At 41.2% G+C, this 25,108-nt stretch overlaps 1 protein-coding gene across 1 annotated transcript in view; it reads left to right on the top strand.

Moving 5' to 3' along the window:
* UNC13B (unc-13 homolog B) overlaps window positions 1-25,108 on the top strand; it is a 216,744-nt gene that overhangs the window by 123,719 nt on the left and 67,917 nt on the right. The window contains exons 11-16 of the mRNA XM_063319831.1: window positions 2,557-2,603; window positions 8,090-8,168; window positions 9,895-9,969; window positions 10,473-10,692; window positions 19,884-20,111; window positions 20,415-20,556. Coding sequence (XP_063175901.1) covers window positions 2,557-2,603; window positions 8,090-8,168; window positions 9,895-9,969; window positions 10,473-10,692; window positions 19,884-20,111; window positions 20,415-20,556 — 791 coding nt within the window. The remainder of the gene's footprint in view (window positions 1-2,556; window positions 2,604-8,089; window positions 8,169-9,894; window positions 9,970-10,472; window positions 10,693-19,883; window positions 20,112-20,414; window positions 20,557-25,108) is intronic.

Genomic DNA, 25,108 nt, shown 5'->3' with positions numbered 1-25,108 from the left:
CCCCACACACCTTAACTGTGGGTGCTGCATTGGCTCTTACACAGTCTTAAGGCACCAGCCCTCATTTGATGGATGTCAGATGCTGGTTCTCTTGACATTTTCTCAGGGAGAATGCTGCCTGGAGCAAATTACCTCTTTACTTTGCTTTCAGCAGGTGATAACTCCTGTTTCCACACAGCCACCACCTGTCTTGCCCCTGCCACAATATTGTCATTTACTGAAAGCTCTTCCTTTTGCTTTGTGTTGTTGAACCAAGATGATTTTTAATCTTGACTCTACAGAAGCTCTTTCTCTTTTCTTGTTTTCTTTTTATTTGCATGTGTAAAAGGGTTGGCAAAAGTAATTAAACTGTACTTCTGTGTATTTATCTTATCTGAACTCTCGGCAGTTCTTACTTGTCCTGTCTCAAAATCTGGGAGATGGTGAAGGTTTGTTTCCTGATCATGCTTCCACATAGCATCCTTCCCTGCAGCCACACTGCTGGCCATTCTCTGTTGACTCATGGTTGCCTGTAGGAAATGGTTATTGCTAGTTAAATAACAGCTTTCCCTGGATCTTCTTCCCCCGAAGAGAGTTCTCAATGCTGTTGTGGTCTCCAGGCTGCAGTATTTCCCATGCTATCTATGGTCTGTTAAAGTCTCAAATATTGGTCACTTATATTTAGAGGTTCTCAGATAAACTGATGGAAAGCCCTGTTGGACTAATTCCTTTTGCCAGTAAATGTTGCCACATTTGTGTTTGTCACTCTCTGTCATTCAGTACAGCTGAACCAACCGGTGTCAGTCTCAGTCCAGTGTAAAATATTGTTCCATTTTAGGATTGCTTTCTAGCTGCAGCTCTTCCTAGTGGTCAAAGGCAAAGGAAGGGATGTTTTGCCTTGTCTGTTCTGGTGGATCTGGTTGCATTTTCTTCATGAAATCCTATCTCTTGACCAGCAGTTGATTCAGATCCCTCCAAAGGAAATGCAGGTTTCAGGCTGAGGATTTCTGGAAGTATGGCTTGGAGTGGAAATTTGTAGGGCACGATCCTTCCTGCAGAAGCCTGAATCCTGATGTGCTGCTCTAGCTATGGGAAAAACATGCATCTGTGCTGGACCGTGGGTCTGCTCCTGCGTGCTCTGCAGGCCTGTGTGATCACGTAGAAAAGCTGGAGTGTCCATTCAATTATAGATAATGTCATGTTGTTCATGCCTGTTTAAAAACAAAATAATAAAAATACGTGTAGTCTTCAGATCTGCCTAGCCCTGGAGTTGTAGGGCCAACAAATAAAACGTTTGGACTTTTGCTGCTATAAAGGCTGAGACCTCAAATAGGATCTTGTCTTCCCTGGTTATGTCTGTTCTTCCTGGGAGACCTTGTCTTTCACCTGTGAACAACCACCTGAGGTTGCACAGCTCACCCAAAGCACAGGACAAAAAAAAAAAAAAAAAGTCTTTTTAGGACTATGTTCTTTTATCTTGCGTGAAACTGGAGCTTATTTCTTGACAGATAGTCCTTCACTTTGTTATGACCCCCAGGTTGTGAGTCCCATGGCTGGAAATACTTGGTTTTCCACTGTGTGCAACTTGCAGCCTCTTATACTCTGCACAGAGGTGATTATCTGAGGTTGGAGTGTTAGCTATTAGCGGTGTGTCTTGCTTAGTCCTGTTTGAAACCAGCTTTTCTTTCAGGGAGTGCAGGAGAATGTATGAACTGTAAGCTGGAACAGAGTTCCCCAGTTATAGGTAAACGATTTTCCCCTTATCCAAAAACTTTTGTTTTCTCCAGGTACATTGCAAGTGTTTAAGCACTTCTCAGCTCTAATCAGTCCGCTGAAGATTTTTCAAAGAAACAAAACATCACTCTGTAAATACACTCCTAATATGAATATAAGATTGTGGTTTGAATTCATGAGTATGAATCCTCATATTTGCAGTCTCTGGTGTTTTCCGTCATACTGTGAGGTCTCAGTTCACCTGCAATCATCTTGCAAGTGATGGCCCTTGTTTGACACCCATTGGAAATTAATACTTGTATATGAATGGGTGGAGCTGCAAGGGGACCTCGCTGCTTAGGGGGCTGAAATTTTTGCATTTGAGCATGAACAAAGCTCACAAGTGTTTGTACAAAGTTTCATGTTCATCAGTCATTCGTGCATTCATACAGGTGCTTTTTATTTATAACATCCTCATTATGACCATATTTATGTAAGTGATGACCTCTAGTAGTAACAGGAGCTCTCTGATAACTCATGCTTTTGTTGGGCTGGAAAAAAGAAAAAGAATAAAGGATAAAAGAAAAAAAGTTGTTCTTCAGGACTGCCTTTTGAAAGAGGAGGTGCACTGAACAGGCTCTTCTGGTCCTGGTTCTAGGTGTTCAATGAAATCACATAGCCTGCCTGTGTCTGTATGACTTGTGCTGACATGTTGGTCATTGGAGGTGCTTGAATAAGTTTCTGTATGCATTTGCCTGCATGCAGTGTGGTCTGTAATCCTGTCCTCTCAACATAGTCTGAGTACTTTTTCTGATGTTTTTGGAAACTAATTTCATACTATTCTTTTCCCTTCCCCCATTTAAGGGTCAAGATGAGGCTGATCCATCAAAACCACCCTGGCTCAAAGGAGGGTAAGTGGTATTTGGAGACCCTGTTTCCCTGTATTTATAATTAAAGTGTACTTAAAGGTCTGCAGATCAACCTAAGTAAAAGTAGCACTTCTGATGTTTTTAATGGCTCTTTTTCAGAGCCATGCCTCACTTAGGGGCAGACTGCTGCTCTATTTCAGAGTCTCCTCCTCTTAAAGAGCTGTGCAGCTCTTCAAGAGATCTGTGGTTAAGAACACGTTTATAGTTGCAATGTATAATCTGTAATATGATGGCAGCAAGTGCTTATGGCAGCAGTAAGCCTTACTGAGCACCACAGAGTGGTCTGGATGAGATCCTTTTTCCTGAATCAGTCACTGATGACTGAAGGGAAGGATTAGCTCAGAAAGATTGCTATGTCTTTTGCTCTTAGAAGAAAGAAATAGCTTTAAGGAAGTCTTTGCAATGATTTCTATGGATATTGCAGTAGTCAAAACTGCAGTAGCTCTGGAAGTCATTGCTGTTTGTAATTTTTAAAGCAGTGATCATCATGCCTCTTTCGCACAGGTGAGACTGAGAGGCCATGCGTTCTCTCTGCAACACGCTATTCGCAGCAAATGAAGCAGACAGATTCTGATTGTGTGTAATTTCAGCATGATACTCTGCATAATGGGTGCCAGCATGGTAGCTTCCTTAGAATCCTCTCTGGGAAAAAAAAGACAATGACACATTTTACGAGCTGCTAGGTTATGTGCCTTGTACGCCATTAGGGCGATATGGTTTAGTGGTGGTGCACTCATTAGAAACTGACATAGCAGCAGATTTGCCCCGAAATCTCAGCAAGTGGTTGGCTTGCTATGCATGGAAGTTAATTCTAATACTACTGAACTTCCCTAATAAAAAGCAAAGTTAAATTGGAGGCTTCATTATACGGCTTTCTGCTTTTGGAGTCATTGTTCTGTGATGTTGGTACTCCCGTAAAGCGTCCTCCACACCTGCAGATGCCTGGAGCTGCCTAGCAACCCCATGATTTCCTAAGGAGCCTGAGACTTAGGTGAGCAGGCTGCTGGAGAACTGGCAATTAGCAGGAGCAGAAGACAGTGATTTATTCTAACTATAAACAGCACCTTCTCCTGCTTTAACAAGGAGACAATGTACTGAGTTTACTGGTTCACGCACACAAAATGGTTTCCCAGCCTGAAAGATGAATACACCTACAGTCCTGAAATGCTTAAAAATGTGTTTTGTCAATTCAAGGCAATGTTTACTCTGGTCTGTAATATTTTCCCTATCTGTGTGAGCTATAACAAAACAGACTGGCTCACGCAGTTTTGAGAAAAGTTTAGCTTATTCACTGTATCCCCACATGCAACGGATTTCCACAAAAGGTGGTTGTGGGTGGTGAACCTTTAATTCCACCATTAGCCTCGTTGTGGCTTATTAGCCACAAAGTATATTAAAGCACTTATGTTTGGAATTCCTCTTTCATATGAAGATTAGGGAAGTCGTGTCCTTTGAAGGAACTAATCATCTTCTGTCATTGCAAACCATCTCTGCTTGCTTAAATTTTCAAGATTTAATGGAAGCATCTATCTGATAAAACTTGTATTAAAAGATGAATACATGCTTCAAGCTATTTGCACTTCTGGCATAATGCGAAAAGTAGCTCCCTCTCTGTAATCACTGGCTTTGGAGAGAGAGCTTCCAAAAAAAGTACAATTGGTATTATGTATCAGTCTCTGGGCATAATATCTCATATCTATATATTTTATTTATTAGTGCAAGTCATCTTTTCCTACAGAAATGCTATTCACTCCTCAATACAGCAGTCCATAATAATGCTATAAATATTACATGCATTGCAGAGGAGACTTACCCTATTACATATAAAGCTACAGTGTGCATATTTGAGGCACTGTCAGTACTTCTGCCTGGGCAAACACTGTAATTTTGCTAAGTGAAGTAGAGCTTGTGCTTGAATAAAGACACTGAGATAGCTGAATCATAGAATTACCTAGGTTGGAAGGGTCCTTTCAGATCATCTAGTCCAACCATCAATGTGACTGACAAAAACTATCACTAAATCATACCTCTGAGCACAACAAGCTGAATAATTTTAAAAATTAAGAATTGTTGCTGAAAATCCTTTTTTTTTTCAGTATTAACAAGCTAAAAGCAGGTCATCTGAGTGTATAATTATCTAGATACTAGGATACCTCTCTTCAGTGGTGAATACAAGCACCTTTCAAATAGCCGTCTTCTTCGTCTGGCTTACAACTGGTTTTATCATAAACCTCAGTCTATCATAAATATTTTGCAGCAAACCATGTTGTAACGAAACACATTTCTCCAGCACAATAACTTATTTAGGCTCATCTTGAATAGATAAAACATACAATTTTAATGTTTTTCTTTCCTGGGAAATGTCATATTATCACAATTCCCTTTCAATTGAATTAAAAAAAAAAATACTGGAAATTGTGTAGAAAAGAGGTATAAATTCCCAGCTGTGCCATTAACTTTTAGGAGGAGCATTGACTCTAGATTCTTACTTGTGACCATTTTGTTGGATCTTTTCAGCTTACAGACTTTCCCTTTCTATTTCTCATATGCTTTCGTAATTCCAGTGATTTGACACTAATTTTTGACACAAAATTTACCAATAAGCTGTATCGTGATTTCAATAATACTGGAATACTTGGCATCATCTGGGTAGGCTTCTATGACACCCATTTTACCCCCAAACAGTATTGCTAGTATTGGAAAGGTTTTGTAACATTAAGGCAGCAGATGAAACTCCATGTTTGAACCCAGCAAGATTGTACTGAGTTCTGACAATATAAGTGACAGTATAAATATGCAGGTATTTCTTATTTCTTGATATGGGCCAGATTTTTCTATAAGAAGGCAGAAGGGATTATTGCAGTGTAACTTGGGCAAAAAGCTTTTCTGGAATTCTCTGCTGGAAATGAGAGTGACCTCTAATAAAACCACTGTGTATCCTCGCTGTAAGGATTTCCAGCGTTGGAAAAGTCTTCTAATTCTTGTCCAAAGATTCCAGTAGTTTTAATTTAACTGCTGCAAATCTCCCCTTTCTCGAGTCCAAGTTTGTCTTCCGTTCCCAGTGGTGAGGTCTGGCCGTGGCAGCTGGCAGCGGGCGGTTTGTGCTTGGGGCTGCAGTGCGAATGGGACTCACGCCACAGGCAGAGCCCAGGCAGTTCGGGCGGTCACACAGGACTGCTCGCCTTCACAACAGGCTTCTTCAACCAGCAGCAGCTGTCAGCTCCACCGTGGCTCGCACATGTCACCTCCTACGCCCTGTCAAAAAAGTCAATTTTACCATTACAGTGCTATGGCATGTTTCTGTATATAATAGACTGTTTCCCTCTTTGACACAGCCTTGTGCTAGGCTGTGCCCTGACATCCTTGTCCATCCTAGAGCAAGGTCTGCTATAATATAGGCTTGGTCACCTTGAATTTTTTTTTATATATGTATATATATTTTTATTCAAAGGGGGTTTGAGTAGGCCCTGCTTGCTGAGGAGTGCAGCTTGCTTTTTATCACTTACCAGCCTCCCAGTTTTCATGGCATGTGCAAATTTGTAGTGGCAATTTGCTTACCTAGATTGTTTTAAAGGGTAGCTCCATGTATGTCTTTTATTGCAGTAGGAGTGGTTTCACCTGTACTCCTCTTTCCTGTAGTCGTGGTATCCTAATGCATTTCAGCTGGGTGTAGTGTACCAAAAAAAGTGACAGCCAATTTATCATTCAGCTGCATATAAGCCAGCATTGTACAGAGTGAAAATGAATGGCTAAGGATAGAGAGGCAGAATGTTGCTATATAGTCTCTGTAGCCAAGAAAAAGGCCTTGGGAACCACATTCTTAGTGTTAGCAAGGCATGAGAAGAGTGTGGAGGTGGGGAGGTTGAGCGAGACACTGAGAAGGGCTGTGGGTTTTGGCTGGCGGCTGGGTGTTTGTCGCAGGGAAGGAGTCGCATCACAGGTCTGTTCTTCAGTTCACGACGAATGTGATAGGTGCATCAGCAGAGAAATCGGTGCTCAGTTCCTAACCTGAGGAAAAAGCAATGCAGATGATTTACTTGGGACCTTTAAGCTGAATTAACAGACCTTCCTCAAGTACAGGCTTAAATCTGTGTGGTGTTACCAGTGCATGGCAGGATCTAGATACAACTATTCAGGCTGATCTTGTCAGGAAGGACGCAGGTTACAGTGTTTATTTTTGCAAGGCTTTCCCCTTGCCACTTCCACCAGCGAATGGCAGCGCTTGTGCGTAGAGGTCTGCATGGCTTGAAACACTGAGCACCACAGATGGTCCCTTTTACAGAAATAAAAATAATCTTTCTTAGATGTGAGGTTTTCCTAATAATTATGTGGACCTCAAGGGCCAGGATTAAGTATGTTGTAGCCTAGACTCAGATGATGGGTAGCAGCATACCCCCCCCGCCCCCGGGTTGATCCACTTTGACATGCTCCTTCCTAACTGACACCAGGCAGGAATGTCTGGATTGTTTTGTATGAAGAAGATAAACACTTAATCGTTTTTAGCATTAACTTTACACTTTCTTAAGTATAATCTTCTGGCTGATTTTGCTTGTAAAGCATCCCCCTCCCACCCCCCCAACCCCAACCCCCTTCCCCCCCCCGCAACCCTAAATTAATTAAATGGAAAGAAAGAGGATGTAGAAAGATCAGAGACAGGATGTTTTCAAGTTTCCAAGGTACTTCCTTTTGGGGATAGACTCTCTTCAGTGGTGCCCAGCGACAGGACAAGGGGCAATGGGCACAAACCGGAACACAGGAAATTCCATCTGAACGTGAGGAAAAACTCTTTACCCTGAGGGTGGCAGAGCCCTGGCACAGGCTGCCCAGAGAGGTGGTGGAGTCTCCTTCTCTGGAGACATTCAAGATCTGCCTGGATGCGTTTCTGTGCAACCTGCTCTGTCAGGGGCTTGGACTAGATGATCTCCAGAGGTCCCTTCCAACCCCCACCATTCTGTGATTCCTGCTATGATGCTCAATGACAATAGTAAACTATAAACTGAGCTCTTCCTAAGGAGCAAAAAGGTACTTCTGAAAGCAGAGGCATGTGGCTCAGTTACTACAGACTAAACTACATGTGAATTACTGCCATGGAGCTCTTGTTCTGCCATTGGGTAAGTATTTTTACCAAATTTGCCCCCCACAGAGGCAGTGGTGATGTGGCTCCCTTAAACCCCCCATGCTGGCAGCAGCGACTCTGAAGCACTGGGTGCTCTGCAAGCAGTGCCCAGCCTATTCTCAGCTAGCTCAGACCTCAGAACTGAGAATGGGAAAATGACCTTTTTTCAGTGTGTTAACAACTTTGGTTATTACTAAGTTGCATTTACAGTGAGATGATTCTTCCCGTTCTCATTGATTTATGGTATTAGCAAGGAGACTGAAGTTTTAAGGAAGCTTTTTGGCCATATCTTTTCTGTCTCTCGCTGCTGGTGAAATTTTTATCTTTTTTTTTTTCTCTCCTGAATTCTCAGGCCTGCAGGTGGTCTCTATGGCATTGATAGCATGCCCGATCTACGCAAAAAAAAGCCAATTCCACTTGTCAGTGATCTGGTAAGAGATTTTTCTTCTGTCACACAGCCATTAGTGCATGTGGCTTCACTTTTTGACATAAGGTAACACTCATTGTCACTTCAAGAAGTTGAAGGTTTCCTGTTTAATTAAATTGATTCTTACACTAAGGGGTTAGGAGTTGTGCTTGGAAAAATCTCAGTAGAATGAGCTACAGTTGTCATAGACAGTTTTCTTCATTTGGCAGAATTAAGATATTTTTCATGTTCTTTTTCCTTTTTATTCTACACAGAATATTTGATTATTTTTAGGCCTGTGTTATTTTTAAATGTTTTCCTAAAAATCACATACTTTGGGGAAAGTTATAACGTCCATGTGAGGTTTGGCAACTAACCAGAAGGTTGGAATTTCAGAGGATAGATAAACGAGCATATGGGCTTGGATTTTTAAAGTAATTTGCAATATTGCCAATAGGCTTCTGCACTGAGGAAGCACGAGAACCAAGCAAGTAATGAGGACAAGTTTCATATGCTAGTGTGATATGGTGAAATAAGGCTTTTGCAGGACAAATGGTTTTTCTGTTGGCTGTGTTCAGTACACGTAGCAATTTCATGCTTGAGAGAAATGCTGTAACAGCTGAAAGACCAAAGTTTCCATAGTCTGTAGTTCTTGTGAAAAGATGCATGCAATTCTCTCTGCCAGCTTATGCATGGGAAGCTTAATATGTGTCTTACTAACTGCTTGTACCTTATATCTTTGCAAAATGGCATTAACTTCTGTTACTTCCTTTGTATGCTTTCATTCTCTCTCTCCACAGGCCATGGTAAGTGGAGCTAAAGACTATCCACCAAGTCTTCACCAGAAACAAAAAATATTTTGCCTTATTTTCCCTCCGCTCTTTTGCTTTTTACTTTGAACCTGCAGTATTGCAGTGCATGTGTATCTAGCAGTCTGTCCTGCTCCATCACTGATGGAATGAACTTTTTCAGTCTGTCTTCAAACAGGATGAATTGGCGCATAAATGGAAGTTTCTAATAGGGTTTGGTGATTTCAAAGCAGACGTTGCTATCATTAGTTTCCATCTCTGCCTTCATCTAACTGGAGTGGCTTGCTGAAGAAATCCTTTCTATACCAGTGTGAGGTGCTGCAAAGGCACTGCCTTGTTCTGCCCAAGGCTGCAGAACATAGTGTTGGCATGGTGGGAAGGAAGCAGTTTTGAGGGGAAAATGCTGTTCATTGTATTCAGTGATGGCCAATGATTGTGATATATCAGCATTCAAACCTGTGCTCCCAACCCAGTCTGTTCTTTTTTTAACTTGTTTATTTTTAACCCTTTCACTGTCATGTTTGGTCTGTTGTGTCTGTTGTAAAACTGATGAAATCATTCATAGCCAGAAGGAGATTAAGTTAGATATGGAAGAGTGAGTCCCATTGTTGTGACCTTAGGCAATAGCAGGATCACCATTGCTACCAGAACATAGAAATGGAGATGTGAACCCAGGTTTCATTGACAGCTCTTACCAGAGAAACATAAAAATTTACCAGAGGGAAACAGGTTGTGGGTAGATGGAAATGAGTTGGAGACCTTTCAAGGTATGCATTTGACTCTTCTGAGATGTGAGCTATCATTTGAGAAAACGATTTGAATATAATAGACTGCTGGTTTGGTATCTGAGATGGCAGAGTCCCCTTGGTCACATCTCTGGGCGTGTAGTGCCAGTGCATTTCTGAATATTGGTGGTGAATAACAAACTTTCTTCCTTCTTAGTCACTGGTTCAGTCCCGGAAAGCCGGAATTACCTCAGCAATGGCCACTAGAACATCTCTCAAAGATGAAGAGCTGGTAAGTGGGAGGGTTGCTTGGCTCCTGTTAACTTTTAGTAAGCAAATTAAGGGAATATGGCTCTCTGGGATGCAGAGCCAGCTTCACAGATGTCTAAAAATATAGATGCAAAGCTTCTTGTATCATTTGTTTAAAGAAACCAAACATGTAAAAACTCACATTTAATGTGTCAAAGTGATCCTGAAAAATGTAATCTTACCATTTTCTTCTGTGCTATTTACCATGGGAGACAGTGTGTGAAACTTGCTTTATGCAAGATATCCCTCATCCACAAACCTTAACTCTTTTCTTCCATCTCCTCCACTTTTTTAAATGCTTGGAGAAACATTTTTGGAAGGGTGTCCTCTGCTGCTGCTTGTGAAAGTTTGATAAATTTGGCTGCCTCAACTGTATAGATTTATTGCACTGCTCATGCCTTTTCCCTTAAAACTCATGTGTTAATCACCAAAAATAGGTTTGCTCACCTTCCTGGATGTTGGTTTATGTGTGCTCTTGCCTTTCAGAAATCTCATGTCTATAAGAAGACCTTGCAAGCCTTAATTTACCCCATCTCTTGTACAACCCCGCACAACTTCGAAGTGTGGACAGCCACAACTCCTACCTACTGCTACGAATGTGAGGGGCTGCTGTGGGGCATTGCGCGGCAGGGAATGCGCTGCGGAGAATGTGGAGTCAAGTGCCATGAGAAGTGCCAAGACTTGCTCAACGCCGACTGCTTACAGAGTGAGTAGTGGCCGGTGGAACACGGCTGTTCCAAAGGTGTTATCAGAGCTTACCTAAACATACAGGGGATACCTCCATGATGAGTGAAGATGCATTTATTAAAATGACTGCGTATTTTCTGGAAAGGTGCCATTGGGTTAAACTTAACCCCGTCACCCAGTGGACACAGTTCCACTGACGCAGAAGAATTTCTTTGCAACATTGTGCTGATGTGCTTTAAAAGAAGGTTTAATTCCTGACGGTTTCACACCTATGTGGTTTTAAGCCACGTAATGTTTAATCTCTCTCACTGTCAGCTCAGGTGGTGTATTTGCTAACACATGCTGCATGGAAGAGAGGCAGTAGGCTGGGTGAACAGGGTATTAGGCTGGATATTCTGACTTTTGTTCTGTCCGTCCTGCCCTGCTGTCCTGGTTGGGTAGCTTGTTTTAACCATCAGCCTGTTCTACTGTTTTAAGCTCTTCAGAGCAGCATGAGGTTCCTGCTTAGGGGACAGAGTCCATGGACTTTGCTTGGATTCTCTGTACCACATGTAGATTGGCAAGGCCTTTTGTCTTTTTAACAGTAGAGTCTCATGGCTTAATCACTTCAGAGACTGAGCTGAGCCACACAGATGATGGATCAGATAGGAAGGTGTTGTTTGAGTGCAAGGGCAGTATTTCGTCTTCCAACTAGCATTTCTGTTTATTTTGTTGTGTTTTTTTTTTTACTGTTCAAAAACTAAGCCCTCTCTTCAAAGAAGAGCTCTTCAAAGAGCTGTGACATTGCAGAATAAATGAGAACTTACACACACAATGGAGTAGTTTAAAAGGAATTTGATTAAAGGAAAAAGAAAAAAAGAGAGAGAAAAGGTATTAATTTGGGGATCTGGCTTGGTCAGGTTATTTTTATTTGCTTTTAAAACAGTTTCTTGATTTGGTCTCAAGTTTATGTTCCTGCTTGAGAGCAAAATATCTTGATCTAAATGGAATAGAAATTTCTGCCATATGTGTTAAATCTTGAGTAGGAAGGTGGGGCTGTTTCTGTTCACTCTTGATTTGCTTGATGTTCCAGCTTGATGGACTAAGTCTGAGGAATAAGAAAAGTTTGTGAAGTACAAACAGACTTACTGCAAATCCATGTCAGCAATTATAGGAATATAGAGAGTCAAGGCTCTAGTTGTTTGGTAAAGCCATACTGGATTATCCAGCAAGGGATACCAGTGAATACCGGTGATACCATAGGTCATTTGTTTCTCTTATGGCTTACCTTGAGACCCCAAATGGACATTGCTTATGCTTGTATTTTTGATGTGTGCAGAATTTTAAATAATTCATAGTTAGGATTGGGGCTGTTTGGAATGGCTGATTTATCAGACACAGCTGATATCGGTGAAACATCTCTGTTCCTCCTCAGTAGCTTAGTGTTTCTAGATTGGTCTTTGAGGGTCACAAGGTGATCTTTACAGTTCATAGCATTCAAGGAATTGCGTCATTCACACTTTGGCTTTGTTGCAACTATTTTGTGACTAAGCAAAGAGCAGATGGTTCCAGAGTATGTAGTTAAACCATAACTCAGTTTTGTGTCAAAACCTGATGTAGAGGGTCAGTTAGACTCAGGATAACTTTCTTTGTTTCTGGAGTTCAGCAGAACCCTGTACTGTCTGGTGATTTTCAGTGTTTGAGATGAAAAGCTGCTGATAGGCACATCCAGACTTGATTCAGATGCATGTCCAAGATCTTCCAATGGAGTTGTGATATCTCAGTATGGGGAAAATGCTATGGAGAGCAGAGAAAAATTAGTTTCTTACCAGCAGCAGTGAGGGAAGAGGCACAAAGCTGTTGTACAGAACAGAGGTCATGAAGTCGAAAACAATAGAAAGAACACTAAATTGGAGAAATAGTGAATGACGAAGAGGAAGTATATTCCTGCAGAGGAAAGCTGTGCTAGCCATGTTCAAGAAGTGAGACTTCAGACTGGGATGGGTACTGGAAAGAGTTTAACGGTAATGGGGAAAATATGAGAATGTCTTGAGAGATGCTGGTATGAGTTTGTTATCTTTCAAAAGAGAGGCTTGGCAGTGTGGGACAGGAGAAGGACGGGAGCGATGCTGTTTCAAAAAAGAAAAATAGCCATACCAGGTCTGTCCCAATAGAATGTTTCTAATGGGATGTTGTAGACCCCAAGTTGGAGGAGTGTATGTGTGTAGAGCTCCTGTGACTCTGGTTGGCTCTTGCAGCTATCCATGGCTTAAAGCTTTTCTGAGCAGTAGATGCTATGTTTAATAGCTGGCAGTGATGGCTCTGTGAATTGATTTAATCCTTGTTTGAACCTGTTCATGCCTGAATTATGTTGGGGAAGAGGGAGATAAGCAGCAGGAAGGAAGACGTCCTGTTTCAGCTTACTGTTTACAAAAGGAAAAATCGAGTAAATTTGCTGTAAGAAAATTAAAGGTGGAAATAGAAGACAACTTCAGTGAGGAGAACAGGGAGTCTCTGGAACAGCCTCTGAAGAATAACCACAGGGGCAGGTTTTCTAATCTCTGGTTGGAATTAAATAAGTTTATGCAATGGGCTGTGGGATGTGATGATGGCAGTAGTCTGCACTTTTCTATGGAATAGAAGCAACAACTGGAAACAACTCTAATTTTCATATATGGCAAAGCATTGGATAAGAACTTGTTATTTTGTTCAGGGGATTGTAGATGTTTGCTTTGCACATTTCCTTTCAAAATGTAAACACAAGATACTTCAGCATGCAGAGTTAAAGAAACAGAGAGGAAACAACTGAGAGTACACTGTGCTCAAAACTTGTGAAGCCTGTAGAAAGGTAAAAAACAACCAGACAGAAACTTTACTTACTGAGTTATTTGAAAGGTACCCAGCATTAGAACAGGGAAAATACAGACACTGTGAGCCAGGGGTCTGTGAAGGTACCCAATGTGAGTGTGGTGGGTATCATTATCTGGGGTAGAGATGTAAAGGAAACTGAAGACGGCGATTGTGCAATTAAAAGACAGAGGAGGCAGAGCAAAGGCAGAGCTGAGAGATTAAGATGATGGTGAGGCCAATACGTGGATGTGCTGCTGGCTTGGGAAAACAAATGTCATCAATACTAGAAATCTAATAAAAGGCTTTTTCATGCAACTGCGTTCTTTGCTTTGCAATGTTCATGCTAAAATCCTTTTAACTGGAGCTCACCAGGCCAAAAGAATATGGAAGAATTAAATTAATTTTTATATATGTTTGAAGAACATAGGCTGTGCTTGAGGAATGAGAAATGGGGCTTCTGGAGGACAAGCAATGGTTTAGAGATCAAATAAATTCCGGACAGAAGTTTCTTGTATACTGAACTCAGGAGGGGTTTCTTCCTAACAGAAGCTTTACTGTTGCTGTCAGTAAAAAAAACAACATTCTCTGGACATATCTTCACTTAGATCTATTTAGGTCTTCCACAAGATGTTATATTGCAGTAAAATGAATTTTCAGGCCGGTAACAAATACAGTTCTATTGATTATACCTTGATGCTCCAGGATGCATCTTCACTTCAACCTGTGTGAGTCTTCTGGAAAATGTTGCATTGGAGTAAAATGAATTTTCAGGCTGGTCACAAATACTGTTCCGTTGTCTATGCCTTGAAATTTTGGCTAGACACGTGGGGTTTTATTCCTTAGAATCAGAATGTGCTGTTTATCCATATTCTATCCTTCAGCGCCTTTCTGTGGGAAATAAAAGATCTCTTTCCTCAAGTTTGTTAGAATTAAGTTTGGTTATTTCTGTTGAGGGTGTTTTTCTTACCCTCTATATTTTTAAGAAACTGAGTATCTGATACAGTCAACAAATGTGTGGAACTGCAGTGACGAAGTACTCAAATTTAGCAATGCTTTGTTGCGATTTGAAACAAAATCCATTTGCAGACCAGTTCAGCAGGGCTGTTGCATGAATTGGCACTGTCTGGGGTGCAGTAAACTGGAATCAGTTGTGGCATGTGTACTGTAGCCATCTGGTTTATGGCTCTGTTGGCACCAGGTTGTTTGTCTGAGAGGATGTTTCTCTATTTTCGGTACTTAGAAGATACTACTCTGATGATGAGGTGCTTACCTTTTTATCATAAGCTCATAAATACTTGCTGAAGGGAAGATGCTCTCTTTTTAGCCTTCTGCTATTCTTGAAAGTACTTGAAATCTCTGCTGCATGGGTATGTTTCCTTTCTTACTTGGCTGAAAATGGTTGGAGGGATGTTCTTTAAAATCCCTGTAGCATGCAAAGCTTTTGGAAAAAGAGAGCTTTTATCTATTGCCCTGAGCACTGGTGTAGTACTAACGAAAATACAATGGGTTGGGCAATGTTGGTGTCGAAGGAAGAGTACAGCTGAGGATGGATGTGTAGGATGCCAAGGAACAGATGTAGATAAGGAAGCAGAATTATGAAGAGGGTGGAATGGAAGGACATTATACTAGCAAGATCCTAGTGAAAGGGGCCTGTACAGTTCTGGGCTAGTATTACAGAAGCAGAGTAATCTGCTTCTGTAAGTTTGTCTTGGGTGTTTTGTTTATTTTTGTAGTGATGCTAATGTAGCCCTTAGTAAATCACAGTTAAACCTGAGGAAGGAAATTGCTCTGGGATGTTAGAATCTGGTCCTTTGGAGATCTTGAAAGGAAATGAGATCTCAAGCTTCAAACTACGGTTGAACATGAAATCTGTGTTGTGAATGTGATTAGCCATATGTCTTTATTGGTGCTTCTTTATGGTGTGCTGGAGCAGCAAACCTTGGAGAAGTTCACATGGGCTATCAGGGCTGCGTCACTGAATGCTCTGCTTTTGGTACTGTTTTGTCTCCTGGGGTTATGGTTCACCTCTGGAGTTGTTCAGTTCTGCTTGACTTGGGACTGGAAGTCAGGTATGTTTGTTGCTTTTTGGATGAGGAACTTGTGTGTGTTGCAAGCTGAATTCAGAGATGGCAGTCCAGAGACTGGCTCAGTGAGTGGACTGTTAGTGAGACTGATTAAGTCACTCTTGTCATAATCATCTTGGCTTCTGGGTTGAATGATGATTAGGCACCATGGTGATAAGCACTTGTTTGCTTCCAGAATCCTATGTAGGAAAATATTTGCCCAGAAGGAAGAAGGATACCTTTATTTGAATCTTCAATATCTATTTTAAGTTTCAGGAATATATAATTTCTAAGCATTATCCGCCTACTGAACAGCTGTCTTCTATCCTGCCAGTGTTGCTTTCTTGACTTTTTCCTGTTAAAGCATAGGATAACAGCACTGGTGGTTTACTAATAGCTGTATCAATACAATTCCCAATATAGGCATATTTGCTTTCTGTTTCCAGTCATAAATTGACTCATAATTCAGTCCTAGAGAGGAAGAGAGAAGAAAAGCCCAGTACCATTTGTATGATACTGTGCACAGTACTTGTATGTTCCTGTGTCTATTGCCATTTATAGGACTACTTGAAAAGCTGATCCACTGGACAAAACCTTCTTTTTGCAACTAAATAAATACTATCCAGGTCCAATAGCAGGAAAAGTACCCTCTGACATCCAGTATAGTGAAATGCTTTGGGTTTATATCACATACATTACAGGCAATTAGTCCCATGATGATTATGTTGGAAACTCTGGTGGTTTTGTACCAAAAAGTGGGTGTTAAAATTAAGAAAGAGTGTGTTGTGAAGTCAGAGCCATATTGTTAAATAAGGTGTCTGTCTGATTCTGGCTTTTGCACTGCAGTTCAGGTGCAGCTTCTGCAGGAAGAGAGAGACCTTTCCCAGGGAAGGAATGATGGAGCCTTCTTACCTGGGAAAATTACCCGGGCAGAGCAGGGGAGTAGCATGGATGGAGGTGTGGGGGTTGTCTGAAAGTCAGGAAGCAGAGCCAAGCCTTAGAGGTGACAAAAGAGAGGGCTCTCTTGGTGTCTATGTGACATAGCTTGCACATCCTGCAACCCAGGATACCCTGTACTGCTGCTAGCCTTGCAGAGGCCCCACTATGCAAGGTCTTTGGAGGTGGTGGGGATGTTACACATGTTTTTAACTAGAATTCTTCCATTTGTGCAAGTTTGCATTCTAAAGCATCATTTGATGCTCCTGGAATGCTTGCATTAAGGCAATGATGCAGACCATGCCACTCCAGAACTGCGATAACTCTTGCCCTGTCTCGGTGTTGAACAGTGAAATGTTTATATTTGCAAGCTGCCTGGCTAGTAATTTTTGTAGAAAATGGTCTAAAATAGAGCACACTGCTTAGGCATAACATGAACTCCTAATGTATGAATTTCCTTCTTAATATCCTTAAAGTTAGAAGGGTCAGGGCAGGGTTGGGTTTCATTGGATCATGACAGATTTCAGAATTCCATCTAGGAAAGGCAAATTATTCATCTTGGCCTTTCCCAGTTTCCCAATAATTTTCTGTAGCTCTGCATATACTGCATAGAGTCCACCTCCATCCTCAGAAGACCTAGTTCTGTTCTCTTCTTATCTGAAGTTCAAAGCATAGCCCCTGGTATCATTTTGGTTTCATATTCCTTTAATAAATGTTGGGTCTACAGCTGGATGATTGCCTGATACAAGACATCACTTTGGGTGGTGCTAGTTCTTCATCACCTGTGAGTAGAGACAGCGGGGACTGCATGATTAATTCCAGTATTTTGATTTCATTTCATCTTAAGCCAACAATAGGGAACTCTGAGGCAGATACATTTTATTGTACTAAACGAAATACTGAACATCAAGCCTCTAGCAAATAAAATGAAAAAAATAATTATCAGGTAATGCAGAGTTATGGCTTGTTTTATACCCAGGTCTTTGATAGCATGCCTTGGTATGCAGTGTCCTTAATGAACTTCTGAAACTTCAGCAGTCACAGTCTGTTCCCAGCTGTGTTTTTTTTCTTTATGGTTTGGATAGTGGAAGTTATAATTGAGTTTTGTTTCTTTATTGAAGTGAATTTAGTAACGGTGAAAGGTGTAAGATCGAAGGCTCTGGAAGCGTATGTCTTCAGGCAGCGTTAGTCACTGGGCACCCTGTTGAGCCTGCTAACAAGGTTGCCTGTTGCGTTGTACTGCTGGGGGTCCTTTATGCATGTGTATTCATAGAACTTTATTCGTATTTGGTCACTACCTGCTGAAACTGTTTCATATGCAAAAGTGTAATGCCTTATATTAAAGGTGCTCTAGATACCATATTTGCCCACTTGTTCCACAAGAAAACAGTTTTATATATCTTTGTGATTGATGGCTCCCCTTGCACACACTTGCATCTGCTTTAATGCATATTTTTAGGGTAATTTAATATTTGGTGAATACCGGGATGAAGATTATTTTTCTAGGAAAAAGCTTACTTTAATTAAACTATCCCAGAAAAAAAAAAAAAAACCAAGCAAAAGCATATTAAACTAACAAAACTTACTTTAATTAAACTATCCCAGAAAGGGAAAACAAGCAAAAGCATATTAAACTAAACAAATACTATGATTGAATGTGTTCACAGGACTTTTGTACTGGTTTAACTTAATCTGATATAAGATCATAACTTGAAATCACTGCAGACTGCATGTAGAGAGACTGTGTGCAATCTTGGGTTCCTGCTTTGCATTTCACAGCCTGGTTTCTCTGCCCTTGTTAGCTCATGTCAGCGCTTTCATTAATGCATGCCTCACATCCGACATAATAGTGGCGGAATTTTGACAGCAAACATGACTGTCAAAATTGAATAGGGAGTAGATGGTTGTGGGAGCATTCTTATCGTGTAATTATATGAACTTTTAAATTTTGGAAGAGGTATGCAAGTGACCAGAGGTCTCCTTTTTCCAGTTACAGTTGAATACCTGTGTAGTACAAACCCTTCTGCCTAGCTCTTGTGATTCCAAATACTAGATAGTGTACTACTGCCCCATATTTATAATGGCCCAAGTTTTTAACTATCGGATTTGCTGCCTTGTAGGTATTTGTTATAGATACTATGCCTATGCAATTCTAAGAATGGATTATTTCAGTTGTCTCCTTACAAACAGCTAAAATACAGTGGGATCCAGAGAGGCACTTCGGATGCCTTCAGCTTGATGCCACATGCAAACAGGGTGGTTCCCAGCAGAAGAACAGGACATAGATTGTGCAGTGAATGGGGAGTCCTGTGGCGCACATCACTAGGAAATGCTGACTGTGTCGGCCATCTGCTCTTCTGTGTCTCCTGGTTTCAGCTGGGATAGAGTTAATTTTCTTTCCAGTGGTTGCTGTGTTTCAGATTTGGTATGAAAGCAATGTCAATAATGTATATTGCTTTAGCTGTTGGTAGGTAATGTTTATACTAGACAAGGACTTTTTCAGGCTTCCCATAGAAGCTGAGAGGGAGCATAGACAGAACGATGGAACAGCCAATGGAACATACCATAGCTGTCATGCTTGGTACATAAATGGGGGTTGGCTGGGGGGTGGGTCACTTCTAGGGATCACTTCTAGGGGCAGGCTGGGCAACCAGTTCACCAGGTAGTGAGAGTGGCTTGTGTTGTATTACTTTATCTTGTATGTTCTTTTACCATTATTATTATTGTTGTTATTGTTTTCCTTTTTCTGTTATTGTTCTATTAAACTGCCCTTATCTCAACCCATCAGGGTTTTTTTTCCCCCTTTCCTTTCCCCTCTTATTCTCCTTCTTCTCCGGGCCCTTTTAGGGGGGAAGAGGGAGGAACTCTCTAAGTGTCTGCATGGTCCTAGTTGCCAGCTGGGGCTGAACCACAACACTGTGGTGCAGAGGTGCAGCACTGAGACAAGCTCATAGATACTGCTTGTAATACAGGTCCTATGTCCTCTTCTTAGCACTCACCCAAACAGGGATTTATTTATTCAAAGCAAGGTGATGAGAGGAGAGGGCATGATGATATATGCTGTTACAAGTAAGAACCTCATTTCTGGGTCTTCCTCAGCTGCAGGGGTATTGAACTCAAGCCTGTTGTCAGGAGAACAACCTGGTCCCAGCTCGTAGAGGGGTCTCGGCACTCCCTTCCATTATCCTCTCCCAGCCCTGAGTGGTCCAGATTCTCTTGTGTGTATGTTGAAATGGGGGGGGAGTTCTGACTATAAAACTCAATAGCAAGAGCCATCATGAGGAGAGTAACTTGTGGCTTCGGTCCTGCTGTCCAGATTCAGTGAAACATGACTTTGTGTTTGTCTGTTTCTGATGAGCATCATGTACTTTCTGGTGCACAGGAGCAGCGGAGAAGAGCTCAAAGCATGGAGCTGAAGATCGAACCCAGAATTTCATCATGGCTATGAAGGATCGCATGAAAATCCGGGAGCGGAACAAGCCAGAGATCTTTGACTTGATCAGAGATGTGTTCTGTGAGAGCAAAATGACACATGCTCAGCAGATGAAGACAGTGAAGCAGAGTGTGCTTGATGGCACCTCAAAATGGTCAGCAAAGATCACGATCACGGGTGAGTGAGGGAGGCATGAGTTCTCTTGGACTTGTTTGGGAGCCTAAGGTAATAGAGAATTGGTGTGAAGCTACAAAGAATGGAAAGGAAGGGCTCTCTGTCCTGTGTCTCTTTCTGCTTAATGTAGAGATAGCAGGTAGAGATACTTCTACCCCAAACACTGTGGTACACCACAAGCTCATCAGAAAAGCTCTCATGAGTGATATTCCTATTTCTCTGGCCATTCTGAGCTGTTGGTTCACATGGTGTGCAGACACATTGTCTTATTGCATGGTGGTGGTAACCCTTCTCTTTTCCTTCCAGTGGTGTGTGCTCAGGGCCTGCAGGCCAAAGACAAGACGGGGTCCAGCGATCCATATGTAACTGTTCAAGTGGGTAAAACAAAGAAGAGGACAAAAACGATTTTTGGAAATCTGAACCCTGTTTGGGAAGAGAAGTTTTACTTGTAAGTGCTTTGACAAGGACTCTCAGACCCATTTTGCCCATTTGTCCAATCTGCGCTTTGACAGCTATGTCTTCTCTGTCGGTGTGCGTTCCCACACCAGCTGTAATGTATGACCGTTTCATTTCCACTCAGTGTTGTGTGTCTGTGTCTGGAGGCTTGATATCTTTAACAATGTACATAGTGCTCACCTGTCCATTTCATCTGTCTGTCTTGTGTATATATAAATTGTCTGCTCTGTGAACACTTTCATATTGATGTTTGTAGGGAAAGCTAAAGAAGTCGGAAAATCTTGAACTCAGCGACTTTTGTTCCTGGCTAATAGACATACTTTCAAAATCCTTTGTAATATGAAAGAGTAAAGTTTATATTAAGAGTAAGCAAACTTCCTGTGACCTGCTACTGGTGTTTGACCAACAAAGGTTAAAGGTAGTTAGTTGTCTGTCACTAGTCTGTGACACTAGCAGTCTCCCTTTTTAGTTCTGGAAAATCAATGTAACAATAACGCAAGGGATTATCTGCTTTCAAGATGAGCAATGTATCCATGTCTGAACTGAAAGCAAAGGCTGGAGGCACAATTCTTTAGAAATCAGCTACTCTCAGAAGGCTGAAGAATGTATTATTCTATCATGCTTTTAATGAATAAGTAAACAGTGCCCTCAATTTATCATTGAACATGTTATAAAACAAAATGGAGACATGAAATCCAGCAAGCATTTTCTGAAGATTCTGGGTGGTCTCTTTCAACCTCAGACATCTGTTTCCTTTAATGTATAATCTCTTCCCTTGTACCTTCTCTCCTGTTCCTTTTTTCTCTTCCCTGTTTTTTACTTAACTGCTTAGAGGGACCTCTCTCTGCAAACTGAAATTCGTGTTTTAAAATCAGGCTTATATCAGCCCAGCTTTGTCTTTACAACGCACAGTACAAACAAAATTATTTTTAAAGTAGTTTTGAGCTACTCATTAACGTCAGAAAAATCTCGGCGCTATTTTGAGCAAGTAAACCCTTGGCTTTATTCTTAGTTTAATCCAAGGTAACATTACTGCTTGGTAAGTAGTAAGTATGCTTAGGTGCCATTTGGATAACTCTAGTCACAATAGCAGTAAGTCTGTGTGGGAGCCTTAGGGACCTTGATTTACCATGCCAAGTAGTTACCATGGTATTTGCAGTGTGTTCCCTTCTAATTTTAGGAGCTTCAACAACTGTGTTTAAAGATAGATAGCACAACGTGATAGATGTCACAGTTTTAACAGTGAACTGTTTAGATTTTATCACCATGTCTGTGATTCAGCAGATAATATGCTCTTGGGCATTAGTGTTGATGATACTTTCTATCTTACCTATGTCTAGGTCGTTGTTCTAATTGCCTTGGAATAGCAAGGGGAGATGGAGGAAATGAGCATGGTGTCCAGATCGATGGCAGGAGAGCATTCAGTACTGGAATCAATGTGTCATTTCATTAGTAGAAGTCAAAGCTCACTTTATGCTGGAAGAGGAGAGGATCATTTAGAAGTGTATGCAGCACTGTATTTTTACATACCCATCTTCCTTTTTTGCATTTATAGATCTTTTTTTCGGCTTACAAATCTTAAAATTTCTGAAATTTTCTACCCCATAATCAAATGGAAATTTAAATCAACATATGCAGGCCAAAAATACCCATTACATACCAAGCTTTTTTAGAAGATTTTGTCAGGACAATCAAGAGAAAGTCAAATTTAAAGGATTGGGTTGTGTGTGTTTGTTTCTTAGAATGAAGTTGATTTCTTACAGTGGGAGAAAGGTGGTGTGCTGGTAGTTATTGCACACCTACCTTGCAACAGGCACATGAACAGCTTGGTGTTCAAAATGTTGTTCACTAGATTTGTGAGTAGAGAGAGGTCATGTCACTAACTAATGGGTGGGTTAGCAATTGCTGTTCCTTTTCTGCTTGGCTTGTTGGACAGACTTGTTTGTAGCTGGTATTCATTAGGTGCCCAGTGTTTTTTAAACGATCACAATTCCAGTGTCTTTTCAAAGGCTGGATATAGAGCCAGAAATCTGTGTGCATCAGTCATTATAATTGCAGCATTGTTATTGTAATCCATGGCATGAATTGAGGCAGACTATGTACAGCTGAGTGATACAATTCCTTCTACAGATGCAGTAAAGTGTATTAAAAACAGCTTAAATAAGGTTTAAAATTTTTAAGGCTGCAGTAACCTATTTCAAATAGTCTTTCTGTGCTTATTTACAGTGATGGATAGAAAAGTATATTAACTTAAATACCTCTCCTTAAATAGACGTTGTTCCTTTTCTATATATTTTCAGAAAAAAAATGTTGTGGTAGGCTTGACCCAATTTGGAAGTCCAGATTTAGGACCATATCTTAGAGAAGACAATGTTGAAAACACTTCAAGTTTCCATTAAAAGTGCTATTTAGGTCACTACTAGCCTGTGTCACTGTAGGCATCTGCTTAGATTAATGACCAGTTCTTAAAGCATATTCATGTTGTCTGAGCAAGTGACTGCCGGTCCTGTTTCTTCCTGAAAATTATCTCTTTGCTTTATGAAATGTGTTGTTATAGAGAGATTTTTGTATCTTTCATTGGAGTTTGAAGACTATGAAAATATAAGGGGTTGATCTTTCTGCTTAGTTCAAAGTTTTGCAGGCTTGATGCAAAGGCTCCACATATGGATGGTGCTTGGCAGGAAGAAGCCTGATGGGGGACACCAGCCATTGCTGCAATACAGAACTGTTGTTCAGTGAGCAAGGAAGCCTTCTTCTCTTGCTTTACATCCCTTCCCCCTTCTACAGTAATCCCAGGTCCATTTCCTATAGCTCTGATGAGGATTCTTAATAGGTAGCTCCCTTGCTTTGCCCTGTAGAGTTCTCCTCTGTGCCCTCAGCTCTCTTCCCTTGCCCTTAACTCTGGCTGATCAGGAGGCAGCACGTGTCCTACCTCCCGTTGGTTCTGAGTTGTCTGTATTGGATGGTACATGAGAGCCGGGTGGCTGCAGACTTTCCAGGGATGGCAGCTGGTGTGGGTTTCTCTTCTCCATCTAGCTATAATTTTTTCACAAAATTTGTTGGAACATAGAAGCTTTCTTTCTAACAAGTCTGTGTAACTCTCATTTCCTTAGGAAACAGCCCAGTAATATTAGAGGGAAGATATTTTTGCAATATTCAGTGCAATTAGAACAAGACATTAATTCCCCACTTAGACGTGTTTTAGACTGTCAGTAGAAAATACTGGCTTCCTAGAATCTTTTTTTGTAAAGGCTGAAGCTGAGCATCCATTTGAACTGGTAACAATAGCAGATGGTGTTTAGGAGAATAAACTTGACCACAGGACAAAGTTTCCATTATAAAGTGAAAGCCCTGGGCTCAGTTGGAGGGCTGCTAGTCTGTACCTTTTATTCAGGAAGCTCCCCAGTCTTTAATGACCGTGAGCACTAGAAGTTACAGGATTCAGACAGGACATTGCTGTTTTTCTTGGCCTAGGCACAAAATGACTCATTCATTTTACAGTAATATCCCCTGTGTTGTATTGTCTGAATACAGCTGTGTCTGAAGCTTTGAATGGTGGGTGTGAAATCATTGCCTGGAACAGATTACATTGTCACTGAAGAGTTTGCAAGAGGCCTGTTTATTCTCTCTCACCGCAGAAGAGTAACTGAGTTAAAATAAATGCAGTGCCTCCTGCTAGCAGATAATCAATATTCTACTAGGACATGCAGAGCCCCACACGATATACGTTCCTGTTAATCCTGTGGGAATGGTGTTATTGCGTAGCTAACCACTGGGTTGTCACCCAAAAGCTCTACTCGATTCCTCAATTTTCCTTCCAGCTGCTGAGACTGTTATCAAGCTCAGCATCTTTCAGTTATCTCTGTGGTTATATGTGACTGTTCCAAAGCTGATTTTTAGACTTCCCCTTCTGAGACCACAGTGTTTAAAAACGTCACCCTCAGCCTCCCTTCACTGCATGTCAGGGGCCATTCAGTTTGTCGTGCTTTCCTTATTCTCCAGGTATTGCAGATACCGAAACTGGCACTCTGATAAAATCCCGCTTGTTTCCCTGCTCGGTTACCAGTGTGAAATTTAAATTTGAATGTGGAGTTGATGCCTTGTGGCAAGCGCCTGTTGGGAAGCTGAGTTAATGTAGCTAAGGATGTAACGCTCAGAATCACTTTATCTGCTCTTTGTAGTTAGGAGAGCCACACCATTAATTTGTCAGTTGGTGTCGTAGCATTGGGTAACAGCAAAATGATTGTACTTGTTCCCCTAAGAGAAGAGCTTCATGCTAGCAAGAACAGAAAATTCATTTCTTTGTTCTTAGACAGCAACAGCTGGATCTCAGGGCATATTATTGTGCTGTCGTGCTTAACTTCTGAGCTGCTAAGCATTTTAGCTGCGTTTTCTTACCACTCTGATTTTGCCCTCGGTGTCTTCTCCACTGTCCTTCTTTTCTCCCTAATAGAGGAGACTTGGTATTTTTTAAAAATTAGTGTGTCCTGAGAAGTTTTCTGCCTTCTCTTCCCATTGAGGTTGGCCACAACAGAGCCACCAGC

This window comes from Chroicocephalus ridibundus, chromosome Z (assembly GCF_963924245.1).
Source record: "Chroicocephalus ridibundus chromosome Z, bChrRid1.1, whole genome shotgun sequence".
In the NCBI taxonomy this organism is placed as follows: domain Eukaryota; kingdom Metazoa; phylum Chordata; class Aves; order Charadriiformes; family Laridae; genus Chroicocephalus; species Chroicocephalus ridibundus.
Note: the sequence above shows the minus strand (reverse complement) of the source record. Positions and strands in the feature narration are given on the sequence as shown.